This window comes from Lampetra fluviatilis, chromosome 37 (assembly GCF_964198595.1).
Source record: "Lampetra fluviatilis chromosome 37, kcLamFluv1.1, whole genome shotgun sequence".
Classification (NCBI taxonomy): Eukaryota; Metazoa; Chordata; class Hyperoartia; order Petromyzontiformes; family Petromyzontidae; genus Lampetra; species Lampetra fluviatilis.
The window spans coordinates 1,965,771-1,984,486 of record NC_136311.1 but is presented as its reverse complement, the minus strand read 5'-3'; the positions used below and the strand labels follow the sequence as shown (position 1 = coordinate 1,984,486).

General features: G+C 51.3%; 1 protein-coding gene across 1 annotated transcript; it reads left to right on the top strand.

The window, feature by feature from the left end:
- The first annotated feature begins 210 nt into the window (after positions 1 to 210).
- LOC144945207 (uncharacterized) lies at positions 211 to 17,778 on the top strand. The gene is made up of 9 exons (XM_078873517.1): positions 211 to 611; positions 3,402 to 3,441; positions 3,847 to 3,934; positions 4,965 to 5,053; positions 5,613 to 5,712; positions 7,523 to 7,635; positions 8,252 to 8,304; positions 9,684 to 9,849; positions 12,533 to 17,778. The coding sequence occupies exons 1-9, from the start codon at positions 586 to 588 to the stop codon at positions 12,764 to 12,766; spliced, it is 909 nt and encodes a 302-aa protein (XP_078729643.1). The 5' UTR covers positions 211 to 585; the 3' UTR covers positions 12,767 to 17,778.
- Positions 17,779 to 18,716: the final 938 nt, after the last annotated feature.

The window sequence follows — 18,716 nt, the reverse complement described above, 5'->3', positions numbered from 1 at the left end:
TATATGCGAGCGAGCGACGTATGGACAACCTTAACAGAAGCACACTAGCTTCATTAACATAATATATGCTCTCATTAACATAATATATGCTCTCATTAACATAACATATGCTCTCATTAACATAATATATGCTCTCATTAACATAATACATTGCGTCATTGGCAGCACATGGTGCCGTTGCCCGCGGTGACAGCCAATGGCAGCGCGGAGCGGGCGACGCCGTCACTTCCAGGCAGAGAGTTTGTAGGAAGCGCTGTGCGAGTGCGTGCGGTCCAAACGCCGCACGGGCCCTTTGGGTTATCTTCAGTCGGTTAACACATCACACACATACACTTCGTGTGTGGATATGTATAGTTATATAGTGTGTCCGGCTATCGACCGCTGCTTGGCACTCGCGCTAACGGTCTGGTGAAGAAGGCTCCACGCCGAGTCGACGGGGACCGCTTGTTGTGACAGTCGGAGGGAGCGAGGGGGTTACCGCCACTCAGCGGTCAGCAGCGTCGGTCATCAGGGTCATCAGAGTGTCCCTCTCAGTGGGGAGGTCACTCCACCGGGGGAGGTCGGTGACCTGCGGGTGACCGGTGGATGCGCCGAAGGTCGGACGGACACACGTGAGTGTACAGGTGATACACGTGTGTGTGTGTATAGGTGAGACACGTGTGTGTGTGTACAGGTGAGTGAGACACGTGTGTGTGTACAGGTGAGTGAGACTGTGTGTATACATGTGATACACGTGTGTGTACAGGTGAAACACGCGTGTGTGTGTATGTACAGGTGAGACACGTGTGTGTGTACAGGTGAGTGAGCACGTTACAGTATTTCGAGCGGACGTGCATCATACTTATTCTCGTAATCATCATCCAGCCTTGGTCAATCCACTGCTGGATGATGGCCTCCTCCCCAATCCGTGGCTACCTCTCCCGACCCCGCGAAGATGTAACTCCGTCTCGTCGGTGGGTGACAGCAAGCAGTGGCATCCATCACCCCGTGCTGCGGATCGGCAATTTAAAGATGACGTCATAATACAATTACTATTATGACGTCATTTGCCGTGGTGATGAAATCGAGGACAGACCAGGTATCGAGCGGCTCATCAATGAAACGGCGACGTGAGTCCGTGGAGCCGAGGCTGACGTTCACAATTAGTGTGTGGGTCAGATGGTGTGAGCAAGTAAACTGTGTCGTACACCCTCCTCCACCCCGACACAGCCAGTGAACAGAGTTGTCACGTGACGAACGAACGCGAAGTTTTTATCACCGCTTCACCACCGGTATAAACTTCTTGGTTCTTTCGGTAAAGTCACGTAGAAGGGAAATAATAAAATAATAAAAATAAAAATAATAAAATTGAATTCTCACGACGTTTTGGCCACAACGCAAGCAGCCGACCTCAGGTAAAGAACAGGTCCTTTGTCAAGGCGCCCTTCCTCCCCTAACCCAGCTTAAATATACGCTGCCAAGCTTGGTGGTGTTCATTCAGATGCTGTCTTTCCGACAGACCTGTTCTTCACCTGAGGACGGCTGCTTGCGTTGTGGCCGAAACGTCGTGAGAATTGTATTTTATTATGTTGTATTTTTATTATTTTATTATTACCCTTCTATGTGACTTTACCGAAAGAACCAAGAAGATGAATCCCTGCAGTCACGAAGGCTTTAAATCGAAATTTCACCGGTGTCAAGTTTGGTCACGTGACAACTTCATGAATTGGCCGTGTCGGGTGGAGGAGGGTTTCACGACCCAACGACTGACGATGAATCGTAACGTCGGTGGCGAAGGCCTCCGCGTTGAATTCAGCTCGACCCCGTCGAGACGGCCGCCCACCACGTCGCGAGGTTTACTCGTTGAGCACAGGTGATTTGCCACGGCCGATGTCTGGGTGATCGTGCCGGCCAGGTATGAGAGTCAACGCCATGTCGTGAGGCCTGTTTAGCCAGGAAAGCCTCACTGAGCCTCGTGACTGAAGGGCCGACCAGGTTTGGGCTTCATTCAAGAAGTATCCCTCTGGGGCCTACAGCATAACGACCAGTCTGTAGAAACACAGCAGAATCCTGTGCATCCCATAATGCTGTGCATTCATTAAATATAGGCACCAAATCCCATATACAGCGACTGTCAAGCAAATGAAAACCTTACTACAAAATAAATGGCACCTAAACAAAAAGTACAAAATACAAAATAGTGTTTACATCATTAGACCTCCTTTGCCAGTACCAAAATATAATAATAGGGGGTTTCCCCTTTTGTCTGGCAACGAAACTGAAACCTTTTTACAAGGAATTATATGTGCATTAACCACAATACTTGTGGTCAAAATGCAAACAAAAAACACACTCTCATAATATCTGCATTGTCCTTGAAACTGATTGGTCCACACCAGAGACGGCTTTCTTTTGAGCCTCGTCTCCATTGGTGCTAGACCAGAGGACGCCAAAATGCGTACAGCTCAAAGACAATTGTGGTTAATGCACACATGATTCCTTGTAAAAAGGTTTCAGTTTTGTTGCCAGAAAAAAGGGGAAAAACCCTATTATTACACAAAATAGTGATCACAATAAAGATGACGATAACTGTCACGCTTTTGGAAAAAAGTTTTGGACCTTGGGCTTTTTCTGTCCTTGGCTCTGAGATTTGGGATGCTCTCTGCCTGCCAAACTGCACCTTGCCACTGAGATTCTTCTAGTTAGAAAGAAACTAAAACTTCCTAATTTTCAAGGATATGTTAGACAAAATCATTGTGTGTGTGTTTTTGTATACATTTTACTGTAAGGCGCACCTGAAGCCCTTTACCGTGTCTTTGTGCCTTACAAAACGTCAATACATAAATAAATGAACTGAAGGTCGAATGCGACTTTGAAACTCCCTCTCCGTGGCCAACCGCATGCAGACACCCTGCCGGAGCGTTGTCCAAGCGTAACGTGAGCAGGAAGCGGTGTGTAGACTGGGCAGAGAGTGGCGCGTGCAGAGACGAGAGCGGCCGAGCGCGCTGTGGCCAGGTCGCAAACACCATCCTCCGGGACCCGATTAGTGCGCCTAAGATGCTCGCGGTGACGGATAAGTATCGTTAGCGGGCCGCTGTCAAGTGGTCGGCCATGTTTGGTCGCGGCCCGTTTGATTTGTGTGAAATGAAGTTGCGGGCCGTAGATTCTGCGAGCCCGGCGGGTAACCCGAGTGTCCACGGCGGGTAACCCGGGTGTCCATGGCAGGTAACCCGAGTGTCCACGGCGGGTAACCCGAGTGTTCACGGCGGGTAACCCGAGTGTCCACGGCGGGTAACCCGAGTGTCCACGGCGGGTAACCCGAGTGTCCACGACGGGTAACCCGGGTGAGATCGGCAGCTCGCAAGGCTCGTCGTGTCGACGTGGGCAGGATCAACTCGCTGTCCCCTTTGTGTCTTCCTCAGCATGGCTGCCGGCATAGAGGAGGGGACATTGACAACGCCCGTGAGTGGACACCAAATGCACCCCCCACCTCTCCTCTCCGTTTCTTATTCATTTTCAATCCACTGCTGGATAGGGCCCTCCCCACGCCGTGCGGGTATGCGTGGGAGTTATTTGACCGCGCTGCTGAGTGGGTGCGGGTCGGTGCAAGAGCCGTGTTTACATGCACCAATGTGACATTCAAACAGAGCGCCCCGTATACATTCAGCGGGCCTATGACCGACTTATCCGGAGTGCGCCCGATCTCATGAGGCCTCGGCAGCTAAGCGGGGTGGGGCCTGGATAGTGCTTGGGCGGGCGACCGCTGCCGTGCGCAGGTCGTCATGTCGTGGTGGAGGGCCCTCATCCGGCAGTGGATCCACGGAAAGCGCCGTACACGTTTAATATTCACCACGCCGCTGTTTGCAGGTGTCGCCCGAGCACGACCCAGACAACGAACATTTCTCCTTCCAGAACGACTACCCTCCAAACCCGCAGCAACGCGGCACCATGCTGGGTGAGCAATGCAAGGACAAATGATCCCCCCTCTAGCCTGAACAGACTGTTGGGGCAAGTGCTGTTAGTGAGCGGCGCCTATGAAGGCTGGCACGGCACACAGCATCACGCCCGGCCGCCTTTTTTTTGCTCCCTCGTGGCGATGTTTACACACCGCAACAGGTACTAATTTGAGTCGACCGATAGTTCGATTCCCGCTCACGGCCAACGCCGCGAGCCTCAACTTCACGCGAAGCCGCTGTGTCATCACAAAGGTCGCCTGCTTCACAGGCCAATCAGGAGCTACCATTTAAGTATTTATTCACCTGGGAAGCCCACTGAGCTATATAGCTTTTTTTCAGAAGCGACCTGTCCAAAAATAATAGCTTACCAAAGTGGCGCATCGCGTGGACAGTTATAGTAGCCAAATACTCTAAATGCAAGTTGATTCTAAACTTGAAAGGAAAAACCAGAGGACCCGGAGAAAAATCCATGCAACTTTAGGGAGGCCATGTAAACTTCAATTATACAGGCGTCAGGTTTCAGAAATGAACCCACGACCTCCTGCATACCAGGCGAAGGAGTTAACATCTCGCCACCACTGGCTATTGCAAGCCGAGTGACGTCGTGGGTGAATGTGTTCAGGGAACAGACCCAATGTTCTCCTCATGCGGGTTGTGAAATTACAGCACGCAAAGGTGCGCTTCTGCTGCTACCGCTCACAAGCAGCAAGAAGGCAAGACTCCCATCATGCCTTGCGCGCAATGTCATGCTGACACCGCTTTGCCTGCTCATTGATGGGGCTGGGAGAATTTTAGTACATGCCGTGTAGTGGTCACATGACATACATGCAAGGGATGATGGGAGTCATGCCTTCCTGCCGTTTGTGAGCAGCGGTAGCAGCACACGTTTCTTACGTGCTGTTACTTGTTATTGTTTACAGCCCGCACATAGATTATTCTGTTGTGTTGATGGGTTTTGTTGTCGCTTATGGAACGGGTTTCCGATCGAGCATGCGGTTTACTGACCCTCAATGTCCACGCTGGCTGCAGCATTCCTGTCGGGTGAAGAGCGCGACTTGTACAGTGAGCACAACGTCAGATTCTGGATGAACTCGGGAACCGCTCCCCACGACAGCCGGGTAACTCGCACAAGGCATCCGCAATCCGTCCGCCGCCCGCCTGCCCGCTCACTCACTCTCACCCACAAATCACTAACTTGCGTAAAGACCACGCGCGGCAATGTCGCCCCCACTGGCAGACTATACCCATCCGTTAGGCATCGCACCTTCGGGATGCCATTGGGTGATGAGGATGGTGCAAATACCAAATACGGCGCGATTGGGTGTTTAAAAGTTTGTAACCTCAACTCGCCACGGTGGCGAGATGTTAACTACCTCGCCTGGTATACAGGAGGTCGTGGGTTCCAACCTGGCCCTGATGCCTGTTGTATATATTTGGAGTTTGCATGTTCTCCCTGTGATCGTCCTCCAGCTTTTCCCTCCACATTTATAAACAAGCGTTTAGAGTATTTGGCTGCTATAAATATCCACATGATGAGCCACTTCGTTGTGCTGTCATTTGTGGCCAGGTCGCTTCTAAAAAAGAGCTACATAGCTCAGTGGGCCTTACCTGGTAAAATAAAAATCGTTACAAATAATAAAATAATCTCTGTGTTTTTGTTCGTGTTTCTTGTGCCAGCCTTTCGGGAATATTATGAAACACCTGAAGGAATTGTTTCCTGGCGCCAGCCATAGCACGTCCATCATGAAGTTCCTCGCACACGTGGTCCGCATCGAATGTGAGTGACTCGACGTTCATCTTTTTCCGGGATTATTCGACGCAGTCAAAGCCTGGCAGGGCCTCTAGGCGAGCGGGGGGGGGGGGGGGTCAGTAGGCAGCGTCGCAGGTTTAAGTATCAGAATCTTTATCAGAATCGGAATGTTTATTTCTACTGGAGAAATCCGATGAGCTATGAAGCTCTTTTTCATGAATGTCTGGTGGGGGCGGGTCAGAAAGTTACAACAACAAACAATAAAAAAAAATTATAGGACTGCAAAGTATAGGAAAGGTAAGCAAATTACTAAGATAAATACGTTAAATAGATAATGTAGTAATAACAGTCCCAGATCCCACTAAGACAACACCACACAGCGTCTCTATAGTGATGCACTCAGAGACACGAGGAGAAGGAGGCACTCTATTTATCACAGCCTTCACAGGGTACAAGAGGGAACTACACTTTCAGTCAGGACAGCCGACAGACTTGGCTGACTGTCAACGCCGAGAAGGTGAAGACGGTGACGAAGACTCCAGCAGCCCGACGGGATTCCACTCCACGCAACAGCCCCAAACGTTCGCTCGGGGTCCCCTTTTATCCTCCCGGTGCGGCCTCGTTACTCCCCCGGCCACGCCCCCCTTCCAGAACCTGCTCGTGGGTTCCCCGCTTACCTCACATGCCCCCTCTATCACCTTTGCCCTACATCTCTCTCTGCTTATCACGCGATTTGCTGACAGGCAGGGCTGCTGCAACCGCAGATCCCCTTTTCTGCCAGCAACCAGCGCTATGTTCCATAGTGACCCATTCCATGTCACTACACCTCAATACAATTGCACTTACAAATGTAACTGTCAATACACGGGTAAGGATAAAAGTTACCCAGAAGGGTAAGCAAAGGCATCCTGTTATCTGCACTCCTCAGCGCTTGTTTGTCGATAAAAGAGAATTATTTTTTCTTCCCCTCTGTTTGGTTTTTCGCCGGTCCGCTGTGGGATCCGGTTTGGCCCGAATGTTTGAACCAGCTCACCAGACCCCTGCTCCGGGTTTAACACAAACCACTCAGTAGGGAAGTGCCGAACGTCACTGAATGTTTGAGAATAAACCAAAACAAAAAATTTGTCATCGTAGCCAAAGCCGTCGATGCCTCCAAACCTTGCCCAGGAGAAAGCCTCGGGGAAGCTTCCTTCCGTTAATACGATATCTCTCTTGGCCTTTCCCAAGCGATAGGCTGCGTTTGCACGGGGGAACGGAATGGAGTGTGGCGTGTGGACCCTAGAGGCCGCTAAGTACGGGCCACGTTTTACGTGGGCTGTGTTATCCACGGTCAACACTCGATTATGAGAGGCGATTGTGGGGATAGGTGGCCCGGATAGAACAAACAACACGGATAATGCCAAACGCGGGAGATAATCTACGAGCGCGTACCTACGGTAGAGAGTTTCGAGTTCAACACTCTTCGGATAACGGGGGCAAGGGGGTGAAGATAAGACGGAGAAGGCGTCGTCCGTTTCCCTCGCTTGTCACAGCAGTCGACGAGTGGGGAGCAGATAATAATGACTCAAACCAGCATGCTCCGTCGAGGTTTCTTTTTTTCCGTAAGCACAGTTAACTTGCAACCTGGATACAAAGGTAGAGGTGCAGCCCCGCTATACAGAGCGCCTCTACGGGTTATTGAGGCCTGCTCTTCGACGCTACTGGCCAGACATCTTCAAACTGGTTGTCGTACTCGCGGACCGCTAACTGCCACACCGCTGCATAATTCCGGCACGCGCTCCGCGTAACGCGTTTGTCATCACGCCCTCCGCCGTGCCTCGCTGTCGGTGGTCCGCAGATCACACGGAGAGCATCGTTCGTCTGTCGAGCTTCTGCGACCTGGTGCGCTGGTTCGGGCCCTTCAGGGAAATCGTCTACAATCAGAAGAAGACCTGCGTGTGCCTGTGCAACGTGAGTTCCGCTCGTGCAGCCACGTGGGGATGGGACGCCGGGCGTGCGACCGAACAGACGGCCCGGTGGGAATTACGAAATTAGCGACAGAAACATTCGTCAACCAAGCGTGTTTATCTTGGTCAACGATGACCGTGAGTGGATGATAGTTGTCGAGCGTGACGATGACTCCCGCTGCCCACTAATACCACCACCACGACCATCATCATCACTATCACTATCACCATAATAATCACTGCCATCATCACCACCATCATCTACTCACCAGAGACCAGAGTGCGACTGGGACGAGGTGAAACTAACGAGTCTGAATGAAGACGGAGACTGAGGTAACTTAGTAACGTCATCGGAGACCTCGGTGCCCTGAGGAAGACCGACGATGGTAACTGGCTGTGGATGCATTGACAAAGATTTACCTGGTTCACTGGCTGGGAAGGAAATTGTGCGCCCCTCTCACCAACATTTAATCTCTCAACGCCGAGGCGAGGCTCAACCTCACCACACTGAGACAAGACTAAACCTCCCCACACAGAGACTGAGATTGAGACTAACACAATCCTCGCCGATGAACAAAGTGATTCTGTGTTGTCCTCTTGATGTTGTCTTCCCGCACTAGCTGGAGTTGCTCATGACGGAGTCACAGGTGCTCGTGTCGAAGCAGAAAATGAGGTATGGGCAGAGGAAGGAGCACACAGATCGGAGGTCAGAGGTTAGCGATGCAGAAGCACTGGAGTTGGGCGGCTGAGGGCAAGTGACATGGCCAAGCGGCACCACGTTTTTCACCGTAGTTCATGCCCAGCGGCCGCCCTGGTTAATACCGTTCACCATAAATACTACGCGCCATGCACTTCACAGTACACGTTAAAGATTCCGCGACATTTTACGAAAACACAGGAGGCCGTGTGTGCCAGCATCGTGGTCCACATTTGCCAAATTAGTAAAATGACCTCGACGATTAAGTGGGAAAAGCCACGCGGCAACATCGCCCTCTACCGTGAAACGAATGCAGACAAATACCGAAGCACGGCCCTCCGTGTTGGCCTCGCGCTGTGCGAGCGGCGCAATTACGATGTGCTCATGGTCTGATTTAATTTTTAGTGCCATTAGCCGGCACTTATTTCTTTCATCAATTTGACGGTCGCACGATGGATTGTTTATGAAGCACAGGTCACATGTCTGACCACCACGTATCCGCCCTGACCAATGAACCACCCCCACCCAGTGCAGTACTTGTACACGCTGGAACTGGCATCGTCCATAGATGTTCACATATTTGACTTCTTCACAAATCCGACTGTACCTGAGTCCCCAGCGATTAGGATATCGAATACGCGACGTCGTATTGTACCCTGTGCCATGGGATGTTGCCAACGTGCCATCGTGATCACACTGGACTTGCAGTGTAGGGATCGCCGGTTAGATTTGATCTCCCGGCGTGCCAGTTAAAACAATGGACACGTTTATTAGGTCCCACCACCTCTGTCCACCCAGCAGTACAAATTACTTCACTGCAGTCAGTTGATTGTAAGGCGGCATGTGGTGGGGTAAAGTGTAGGTGCTCCCATACCTTTCAGGATTTCTGCTCAGCGTGGAAAAGTATTCAAAAATTCCCCGGTGGCGAGATGTTATCCCCCCCGCCTGGTATACAGGAGGTTGTGGGTTCAATCCCGACCCTGACAACTCTATATTTGGAGGTTGCATGGATTTTTCTCTGGATCCAGTTTTTCCCTCCACATTTAGAAACATGCGTTTAGAGTATTTGGCTCCTATAAATTTGCACGTGATAAGCCACTTCGTTGAGCTATCAATTGTGCCCAGGCCGCTTCTGAAAAATAACTTTCTAGCTCAGTGGGCCTTAACTGGTAATACAAATAAAAATATAGTTTAGTTTATTCCAAAATTCCCCCTCGAGGGGCTCTCTAGTGCTTCCTCTGGAGTGGACGGTGGATGTCCCTCTGCCACACCGTCCGCCAGCGGTGGCACGAGTGAGCAATTGCAGGGGCTGCGCCTTCACCTTTGCGCCTTTGCCACGCCCCCTTTCCCCTTAGCTGGTTCGCGGGTCACATGAGCAGCGCGGCGGCGGAGGAGAAGCTGCGGGGGCAACCGAGCGGCACCTACCTGGTGCGCTTCTCCGAGTCGGAGCGCGAAACGGGCAGCTTCGCGCTGTCCATCAATGTCGCTGACGGTGGTGGCACGGAGCACGTGACCATCCAGGTGAGCCCACTCCACCGCCCCACCTCCACCTCCTCTTCTGCCACGGCGACCGGGGTCCATCCTGCCGCGGACCGTTTTCCCCCACTGGTTCGTTGCAGAGGTTCGCGGTTCGATCCCCGCGGCCGCCCTGGTTAATACTGCCCCGGGCTATTAACCGTTAATGCTGCACGTTGTCTGCTTCGCGGCGGATGTTAAAGATACCACGATGTTACGTATGTATGTTGAACTGCTTCCGCGCCGTACGCAGCCAACTGCCAATCGGAGGTGCAATCACGAGTGAGAGGAAGCCAAGTGTACTGATGTCGTGGTCCACATTTGCCAAATTATAATACTTGTCTGCAAAATAATGATGATAATAGAGCCCCCCGATTTGTAGGCCGGTGCTGCCTGCAATTTGTGGCACACGGCGACAGCTGCCATGAGGGGTCCCCTTGGCGAGACCGCAGCAAGGCACTGGAAGTCTTGCGATGAGAGGTGACGTGAGGTGCTCGTGAATTGCCGAGGCATCTTAGCCTCCTCACAAATGCAGTTCCTTATTTTTAACGTAAACATCGGCGTGGGAGTGGTGGTGCAGTGGTTAGCGCAACTTTACGATGAGCCCAACTGGCTGGGTTCGATTCCCGGCAGCGACTAACATCGGTGGCCAGAGGTGACATCCGTGCCGGTCCTAGACCCCAACCCCTGCTTCACCAACCTACACCGACCATTGTGGTGAAGTATGGTTAATAAAAGCGTGGGGAAGCAGTGCAGTGGCACGAGTAAATTAAGGCATCGGTAGCATGCCTACGTGTTAAACGGTATCGTGTCTACGTGTTAAACGGTACCGTGCCTGCGTGTTAAACGGTATTGTGTACATCTCTGCCATTGTTTCTGCCATCATCAACATTAACTCTGATGTGGGCCTCACCATCGCAGACAACTCAACTTCCGTGGGTTCGTGTACCGTGGTTTCGTGTACCATGGGCTCGTGTACTCTGGGCTCGTGTACCGTGGGTTCGTGTACCGTGGGTTCGTGTACCGTGGGCTCGTGTACCGTGGGCTCGTGCGCTCTGTAATCATTTCCACCGTTGTCTTCCCCGCGAGCCATTCCGCTGATCACTTCCTCTCAAGCTCTCTCCATCCTGTTTCATTCTTGAACGTTCTTCTTCGGTTCACTGAACGCCCCCCTTGCGTCCTTGAAGTCGTCAAGCAGCATTCTCCTGTCTCTGCCTCTTGGTGATTTTGCCAACATTCTTATCTTTCATAACTCGACGACTGCCAGGCTTCACGCCTGTTAGGAATGTGCCCAATCCACACGTTTAGCTTGCCTCGTCTGGGTGATCGGCAGGAACTGATTTACTTTTGCCACGTGTATTCATATACTTGATCTATTTTTACATTTCCTATACTTTGCACTCCAGTCATTGTTTGTAAAGTTTGTTATAACTGTCTGACCCGTTAAAAAGTGCTTCATAGATCATCGGATTTATCCAGCATCAATAAAGATTTTGAATCTGATCATCAACTTGTAGTAGATGCTCACCGCCAATATTGTGATTCATCACTCATTATTGGGTTATAGATTTCATTCGGACTTCATGGATCTTCACCTATCCTCAAGCCGTCCTCCGCCGTGTCTAAATGCTACATTCGTTTGCGTGAGAATTATTCTCACTGCCATTAACAATAATAACTGCCGCGTCGGTGACTGTTTGTACACCGCTTGGCCATCTGATTTGTTTGGCTGTGCAGGGGGGTGGAAGGTTTCACGACAGATATTTTTCCTCATCATTACGTGGTGTGTATGAATCATACACATCATCATCAGCCTCATCAAACACAGCATCATCATTAACATCAACAGCCGCCGTTCGCTACTAACTTGCGGTGATGTCAACACTGCGCTTGTGCCAGGCTATGTGCACTTTGAGATCACTTGAAGTGTTGAAGGCTCGCTGACAGGTGATCACGGGACAGACGCAGCTGCCATGGGTTGACTGGCTGAGATGACTGGCAGATCCATCAGCTGTGTCCCCCACCATGTCAACTTGCTGTGTTTTAGCCACCCAGTATTCTGTACGTTATTGTGAGCATTGCTCCTCTGCTCTCCGTCGTTGTTGGAGAGCAACTGCCTCCATCTGCCCAGTAGCATCCTTCACAAGCCTCCTCCATAGAGGTTGATCTTGACACCTCTGGTACCCGTCATTGCCAAGTCCACTCATCCTTCTGTACCAGATCAGTCCATCTTTTCTTGAGCCCCCTCTATCTGGCTATACAGAAGCTGCTTGGGCATGCGCTGGCTGGGCATGTAGGCCGCGTGACCCAGCCAACGCCTTACCTGCCGGAGGAGCTCACCGATGATGGTACTGTGTCCAGACCTGTCAAAGATCTGTGAGCTCCTCACAAATTCCAGTCTGCAGGTTAAACCCAGGATGCATCGTAGGCAGGCCAGCCTGAATGTTTCAAACCGACGCAGCGTCATCACCGGCATCGCGCGTCATCACCGGCATCCTTCCATCCTTCCTTCCACAATGTCAATCCGTCAAGCGGTCACCTGTTGAGAATGCGTCCGATCGTTTGCCCTTCCCTGGATTGTTTTGTCGAGACTTCTCTCCTCGGGAAACGCCTCTCTAGAACCTCCCCGCGTTACTCGTTGGTCTCCCCTCCCTCCCCTCCCCGCGCACGCCGTCTCGCTCGCTCGCAGGGCGACCCCAAGATGGTGAACTCTGAGGTGGCGGCGAAGAGAGACGATCCCAACCTGTGGCTGCAGTACTGTGCGGACAGCGACGGGCGCACGTACCCCAGCCTGCCCGTGCTGATGAACAAGCGGCTCATGGAAGACTCCTTCCACGATGACCACGAGGACACCGCCTGCGAGACAGCGTGCCCCGACCTGCCGCTCAACGCCATATTCAAGGCCTACAAGAACAAGACCTGAGTCTCACGGCGATCGGCGGTGGGGGTGAGGCCTGCATCACGTGGGGCCGTCTGCGTGCTTCGGGAGCATTTTTGCCCCGCGTACCGGTTGTAAAACGATCACTTTTTTGTACCCGTCATCTCCGTCGTAGTCAGCCGTCGTCCGTACACTGCATGAAGGTCTCCCTAAGCCGTCGCCGTCTCTCACCGTCTCAGTCTGCACGGAGCCGGCAGCGTCGCTCCATCTCTGCGGCGGTGTCCTCCTTGCCGGTCTCCCTCCTTGCCGGGCTGTGAGCGCCCGACTCGCAGTCAGACGTTTCGTCCGGCTCTGCAAGCGTCCGTAACTGCACTGATCGAGTACCGGAGGGGAGTATTTTCGACCTCACAGCCACTGCGTTTGTAGTTTTAGCGCCACGCTCCCGTCACTTCTCCCACTGCCAGGGGCATATTACCGAGGCAGAAGTGGCAGAGGTGTGAATGTTAACGTTTATTTGACCACCAAAGTTATTTTTTTTATTTCCTCTTTGGCTCTCGGTAAGGAATAGGTTCCCCACTCCTTGCTTACACCTCTCACGCCTCTTGCCAACACTGAACTGGACCCATTCAACAGGGGCGCAGCTATGGGGCATGGCAGCGAATGCGACGCATCGGGGCACAGTTGGCCACAAGGGGGCCCCGAAGCAACAGATAAACAAGTAACAAAATGTGAAGAAAACGTATTTAGAAAAATATGAATACAAAATTACCTGCGATCTACCGTGGACCAAGCCCGTATCAATAGAGCAGCATCGAGTTGTTTGATCCACCTCTTTGAGGAAATCCTCGAGTGATGGGCTGGCATGAAAGACGCAACGATTACTTAATTGTGAGTATTGAAACATTTACATCTTTTTGTTATTAAGACCGTCACCGTGAGACTGGTGTTGTGAGATACCTCACAACAACATATAGTCCTAGCCTACATGCTATTGTATACTGGGTTAACAACGATCCGTAGCCATTTCAGTAAAAGTGAGTCGGGAGAGAGGAGGGGGGGTCACAGTTGGACCTTGCATAGCCCCCCCCCACCACATTGAAATAGGGAGTTGTGCCCGTGCCATTCCACTTCACTCACTCTCAACCGACGTCACCCTCACTGAACCTCACTCACTCTTACTTCCCGCTCACCTGCCCTTTCCACATATGCATGCACGTTGAACTTCTTTCGCACCGTACGTACCCAGGCCACGCTTGCAAGCGAGACTTCTCCTCGCCTCTTGAGCTCTCGCCTGGTCAAACGAAACAAACCCGACTTGATTCTGCCACGCTCACCCCTACCGGAGGTGGTCCTCACCGGCAACGTATCTGCCTCGCCGCACGCTACCCCTGCCATCACTTGCACTCGTTGATCTCTGGCTGTGCCCTCACCAGCTTCATTTGATCCTCACCCAGTCTCACCTTTTCCAGCGTTGCCTGCATTACTTTGCTTTCATCCCTCAGAACCTGTAAGCAGAATTAAAATCAGAATATGTATTTAGACTGCCATTCGATGAGCTATAATATAAAGCTCTTTTTCACAGATCTCCAGTAGGGGCGGGTTATAATGTTACTACAACAAACAATGCTGAAGCACGATATCAGTGAAAAGTACAAGAAAGGTAAACAAATCAACCAAACACAAACAAATACAACACATCCTACCAGGCAAAGCCCACTGAGGGATTCACTCATTCTTTTAGAAGCCACCTTATGCATTCGGGCCTAACTTCCTTGCTAATGTCAACAAACAACTTTGCTAATCTTATCCAAGGCATGCTTTTTCAACGGTTCTATTCAACTTCACCTGTGTTTGTCGTGGTCAAATCTTGTAATCAAAAGTTAGTCTACTTCCTGTTGTCCAATCAATTCCACATGTTGCACACGAACTCAGATCCGGTGACAATTCATCAATTAATTGCCTCCTTTCAAGCAATTACAATTTTTGTATGGACGGCTTATTAATGATATATTTTTGTGTAGGTCAAAAACACCGTTGTCCCTAAACTGTGGAATCGGCTCGCACAAAAAGCATAGACGTACTTTTCGATCGTGAGTCAAACGAAGTTGTTTATAAAACCGTTTTTTTTTACTTTTTTTAAGGAGTTTATTTTATAACAGAAATTCAAGTCGGCTTTTTTGAGTTCAGTATTTTGTGATACTGGTGCTGATACTGGACATATTCGAGGAAGAGCTTTATAGCTCATCGGATTCCTCCAGTAACACATTCGTTAGGAACAAGACATTTAACCGGTGACGTTTTGGGCAATGACCCTTCTTCAGAGCACAGAGAGGTTGAGTGACATTGCCCAACATATACTTTTTAAGGTCGCGGTGTTATTGACGAACGTCTGGAGTTTTAAAAATACATTTTGAGTTCACTTTCTACGAAGTATTGAATGACGTCACGGTCCAGATAGCCGGTTCTTGATTTTGCTTATTGGTGAGTGTAATGTTTCCAGGTTTATCCCGTTAATATGATGTACAGTGAGGGAAAAACGTATTTGATCCCCTGCTGACTTTGTACGTTTGCCCACTGACAAAGAAATGATCAGTCTATAATTTTAATGGTATATTTATTTGAACAGTGAGAGACAGAATAACAACAACAAAAAATCCAGAAAAACGCATGTAAAAAATGTTATTAATTGATTTGCATTTTAATGAGGGAAATAAGTATTTGACCCCTCTGCAAAACATGACTTAGTACTTGGTGGCAAAATCCTTGTTGGCAATCACAGAGGTCAGACGTTTTTTGTAGTTGGTCACCAGGTTCGCACACATCTCAGGAGGGATTTTGTCCCACTCCTCTTTGCAGATCTTCTCCAAGTCATTCAGGTTTCGAGGCTGACGTTTGGCAACTCGAACCTTCAGCTCCCTCCACAGATTGTCTATGGGATTAAGGTCTGGAGACTGGCTAGGCCACTCCAGGACCTTAATGTGCTTCTTCTTGAGCCACTCCTTTGTTGCCTTGGCCGTGTGTTTTAGGTCATTGTCATGCTGGAATACCTATCCACGACCCATTCTCAATGCCCTGGCTGAGGGAAGGAGGTTATCACCCAAGATTTGACGGTACATGGCCCCGTCCATCTTCCCTTTGATGCGGTGAAGTTGTCCTGTCCCCTTAGCAGAAAAACACCCCCAAAGCATAATGTTTCCACCTCCATGTTTGACGGTGGGGATGGTGTTCTTGGGGTCATAGGCAGCATTCCTCCACCTCCAAACACGGCGAGTTGAGTTGATGCCAAAGAGCTCCATTTTGGTCTCATCTGACCACAACACTTTCACCCAGTTGTCCTTTTAATCATTCAGATGTTCATTGGCAAACTTCAGTCGGGCATGTATATGTGCTTTCTTGAGCAGGGGGACCTTGCGGGCGCTGCAGGATTTCAGTCCTTCCTGGCGTAGTGTGTTACCAACTGTTTTCTTGGTGACTAAGGTCCCAGCTGCCTTGATATCATTGACAAGATCCTCCCGTGTAGTTCTGGGCTGATTCCTCACCGTTCTCATGATCATTGCAACTCCACGAGGTGAGATCTTGCATGGAGCCCCAGCCCGAGGGAGATTGACAGTTCTTTTGTGTTTCTTCCATTTGCGAATAATCGCACCAACTGTTGTCACCTTCTCACCAAGCTGCTTGGCGATGGTCTTGTAGCCCATTCCAGCCTTGTGTAGGTCTACAATCTTGTCCCTGACATCCTTGGAGAGCTCTTTGGTCTTGGCCATGGTGGAGAGTTTGGAATCTGATTGATTGAACGCTTCTGTGAACAGGTGTCTTTTATACAGGTAACAAGCTGAGATTAGGAGCACTCCCTTTCAGAGTGTGCTCCTAATCTCAGCTCGTTACCTGTGTAGTACCGTCGAATACAGGTCGACACCCGGGGTTGAGGCACACTGAGTTTTATTACAACAACCGTCGTGACATACACACTTGAGGGGGTATCGGCCCCCTCACCCGTCTTTCTGGGGACACCTCTCCTAGCTAACCCTAGCCTGCCTCAGAGTCCTCCTCTCGTGGACTAGGGGAGGCTATCTTGGCCCGACACTGGTCAGTCGGGCCCGGTACTCAGAGTCCAGACCAACCCTGGCTCTGGCTCTGGCACCACGCCACTGGCTCGAGCCTGCGCGGTCCTGACAAGGACGGCGTAGCAGGGGGAGACCAGGGCTCTATCTGGGACGTCTTCCGTCTTCTCTTCTTAGCTAACCCAACTCTCTCTAGCCCCCCGATACATTCCCCTTTTATACATCCCCCTCCCTGAGGGGTGGGGCCCCGGGGGATCGTAACGTCCGAAGCGCGGACGTCGTAGAGGGCACCTGCCCGTGCACTGACGTAGCCCCGCCCACTGTGCTAGTTTCCCGTTGGATCCCATACATATCAGCTCGACACATATTCCCTCCGTAAGACCCCTACATCACCCCCCCCTGTACAGCTCGCAGCCGTCCCGGCTGCAACATCGACAATAAAAGTTTATTCAGCCCTCGATACCCCAGCGTGTGCCTCATTTTTTTTCAACAATAACGCAACGAGCAGAACAACAGGAAGAAAGAAAAAAAATAATCCGACGAACCCCCCCCGCGAATAAATACGAAAACCGTAGGACGAGCGTATATACACGTGTATCTTTACCTGGAGTCCCCCTCCAGCCCCCCACAGACGACGCACAACACACACAACACACACAACACACACAACACACACAACACAATAATCGTACAACGCAGCGCGGCACGTGCCGGGAACACAGCACGGACGCCCCACACCGTGAGCACAACATGCGAATGTACACCGGAAGGAGAAACCACAAAAGACTCAAAAAAAATTTTTTTTCTTCTCTCTTTTTTTTTCACAAGAGTCTGCGCATTTTTGCGCGCGTCCTCGCCGCCGGCCCGTCACACGGGACAGGCGCGGCCGGCAGGTCGTCGGCCTGCAGGTCGTTGGCCGGCAGGTGTTCATCACAGAGCGAGTCTGTTGCCGACGTCGCAAGACCCTCAGCATCACCTGCAGGGGTCGTCGGGCGTGAGCCCGTCACTCCCGGTGCGCCTGGGGGTGGGACAGCCGGCAGCACGTTAGGCGGGAGCAACGGAGAAGACCCCTCTGAGTCGGACGCCCCCCCACATGCTTGGCCACGCGCGTGTGTAGTGGGATCTCGCACCGCAACGAAGGGTTTTAGCCTGGCAGGGTGTACAAACCACCGGCGCCTCCCCCATTGAATGCGCACGCACTGAGGTCTCAGGACCTCAACCACCTCGACGGGACCCCGCCACGGTCGCAGCAGTTTAGAGGAGGACGCGAGCGGTACCTGGGGACAGTGCAACCACGCCCTGTCCCCCGGCTTCCACTGTATTACATGCGCGCGACCCATTCTGAGGCGCTCATTAGCCCTCTGCCGCCTGGCAGAATTTTGCATGGCAGCATCCCGAGCCTCCGTTAATTTTTCCAGGTTGAATTTAACGTGTTCGGCCAATTGAGTTTTTCCTTGCGGCGCCGGGATCTGCAGTTGGGCCTGAACAGGTGGCTCCGGTTCGCGGCCATACATAAGGAAAAAGGGGGAAAATCCCGTCGCAGTATGGGGGGCCAACCGGTATGCTGACAGGACCCCCTGAATTTTCAAATCCCAATCCGTCTGTGAGTCAGAAACGTGCTGCGACAGCATCGACGTGATGGTACGATGCAACCGCTCGACCATCCCGTCGGTTTGTGGGTGATATGGAGAGGTGCGAATCTTTTTAGTGCCAAGGATGTCACAGACCTGTTTGAGCAATTTGCTTGAAAAATGTTTACCCTGGTCGGTCAGCAGCCTCTCGGGAGCACCTTTGTCAAGGACGTATCCCTGGACAAAGGCCTCCACGATGGCTGCCGCCGACTGGTTGGCCAGGGGCCAGGCCATAGGCCAGCGCGTGAAATATTCAACCCCGGTTAGCAAATACCTATTTCCCCTAGGGGTGGCGGGGAACGG

Bases quoted from the DNA above. Each gene is read 5' to 3' on its own strand.
- LOC144945207 (XM_078873517.1), top strand. From the start codon at position 586: ATGCGCCGAAGGTCGGACGGACACAC. The intron at 3,442-3,846 runs GTGAGTGGACAC...CGCTGTTTGCAG, and splicing joins AGGGGACATTGACAACGCCC to GTGTCGCCCGAGCACGACCC. The intron at 7,636-8,251 runs GTGAGTTCCGCT...TTCCCGCACTAG, and splicing joins CCTGCGTGTGCCTGTGCAAC to CTGGAGTTGCTCATGACGGA.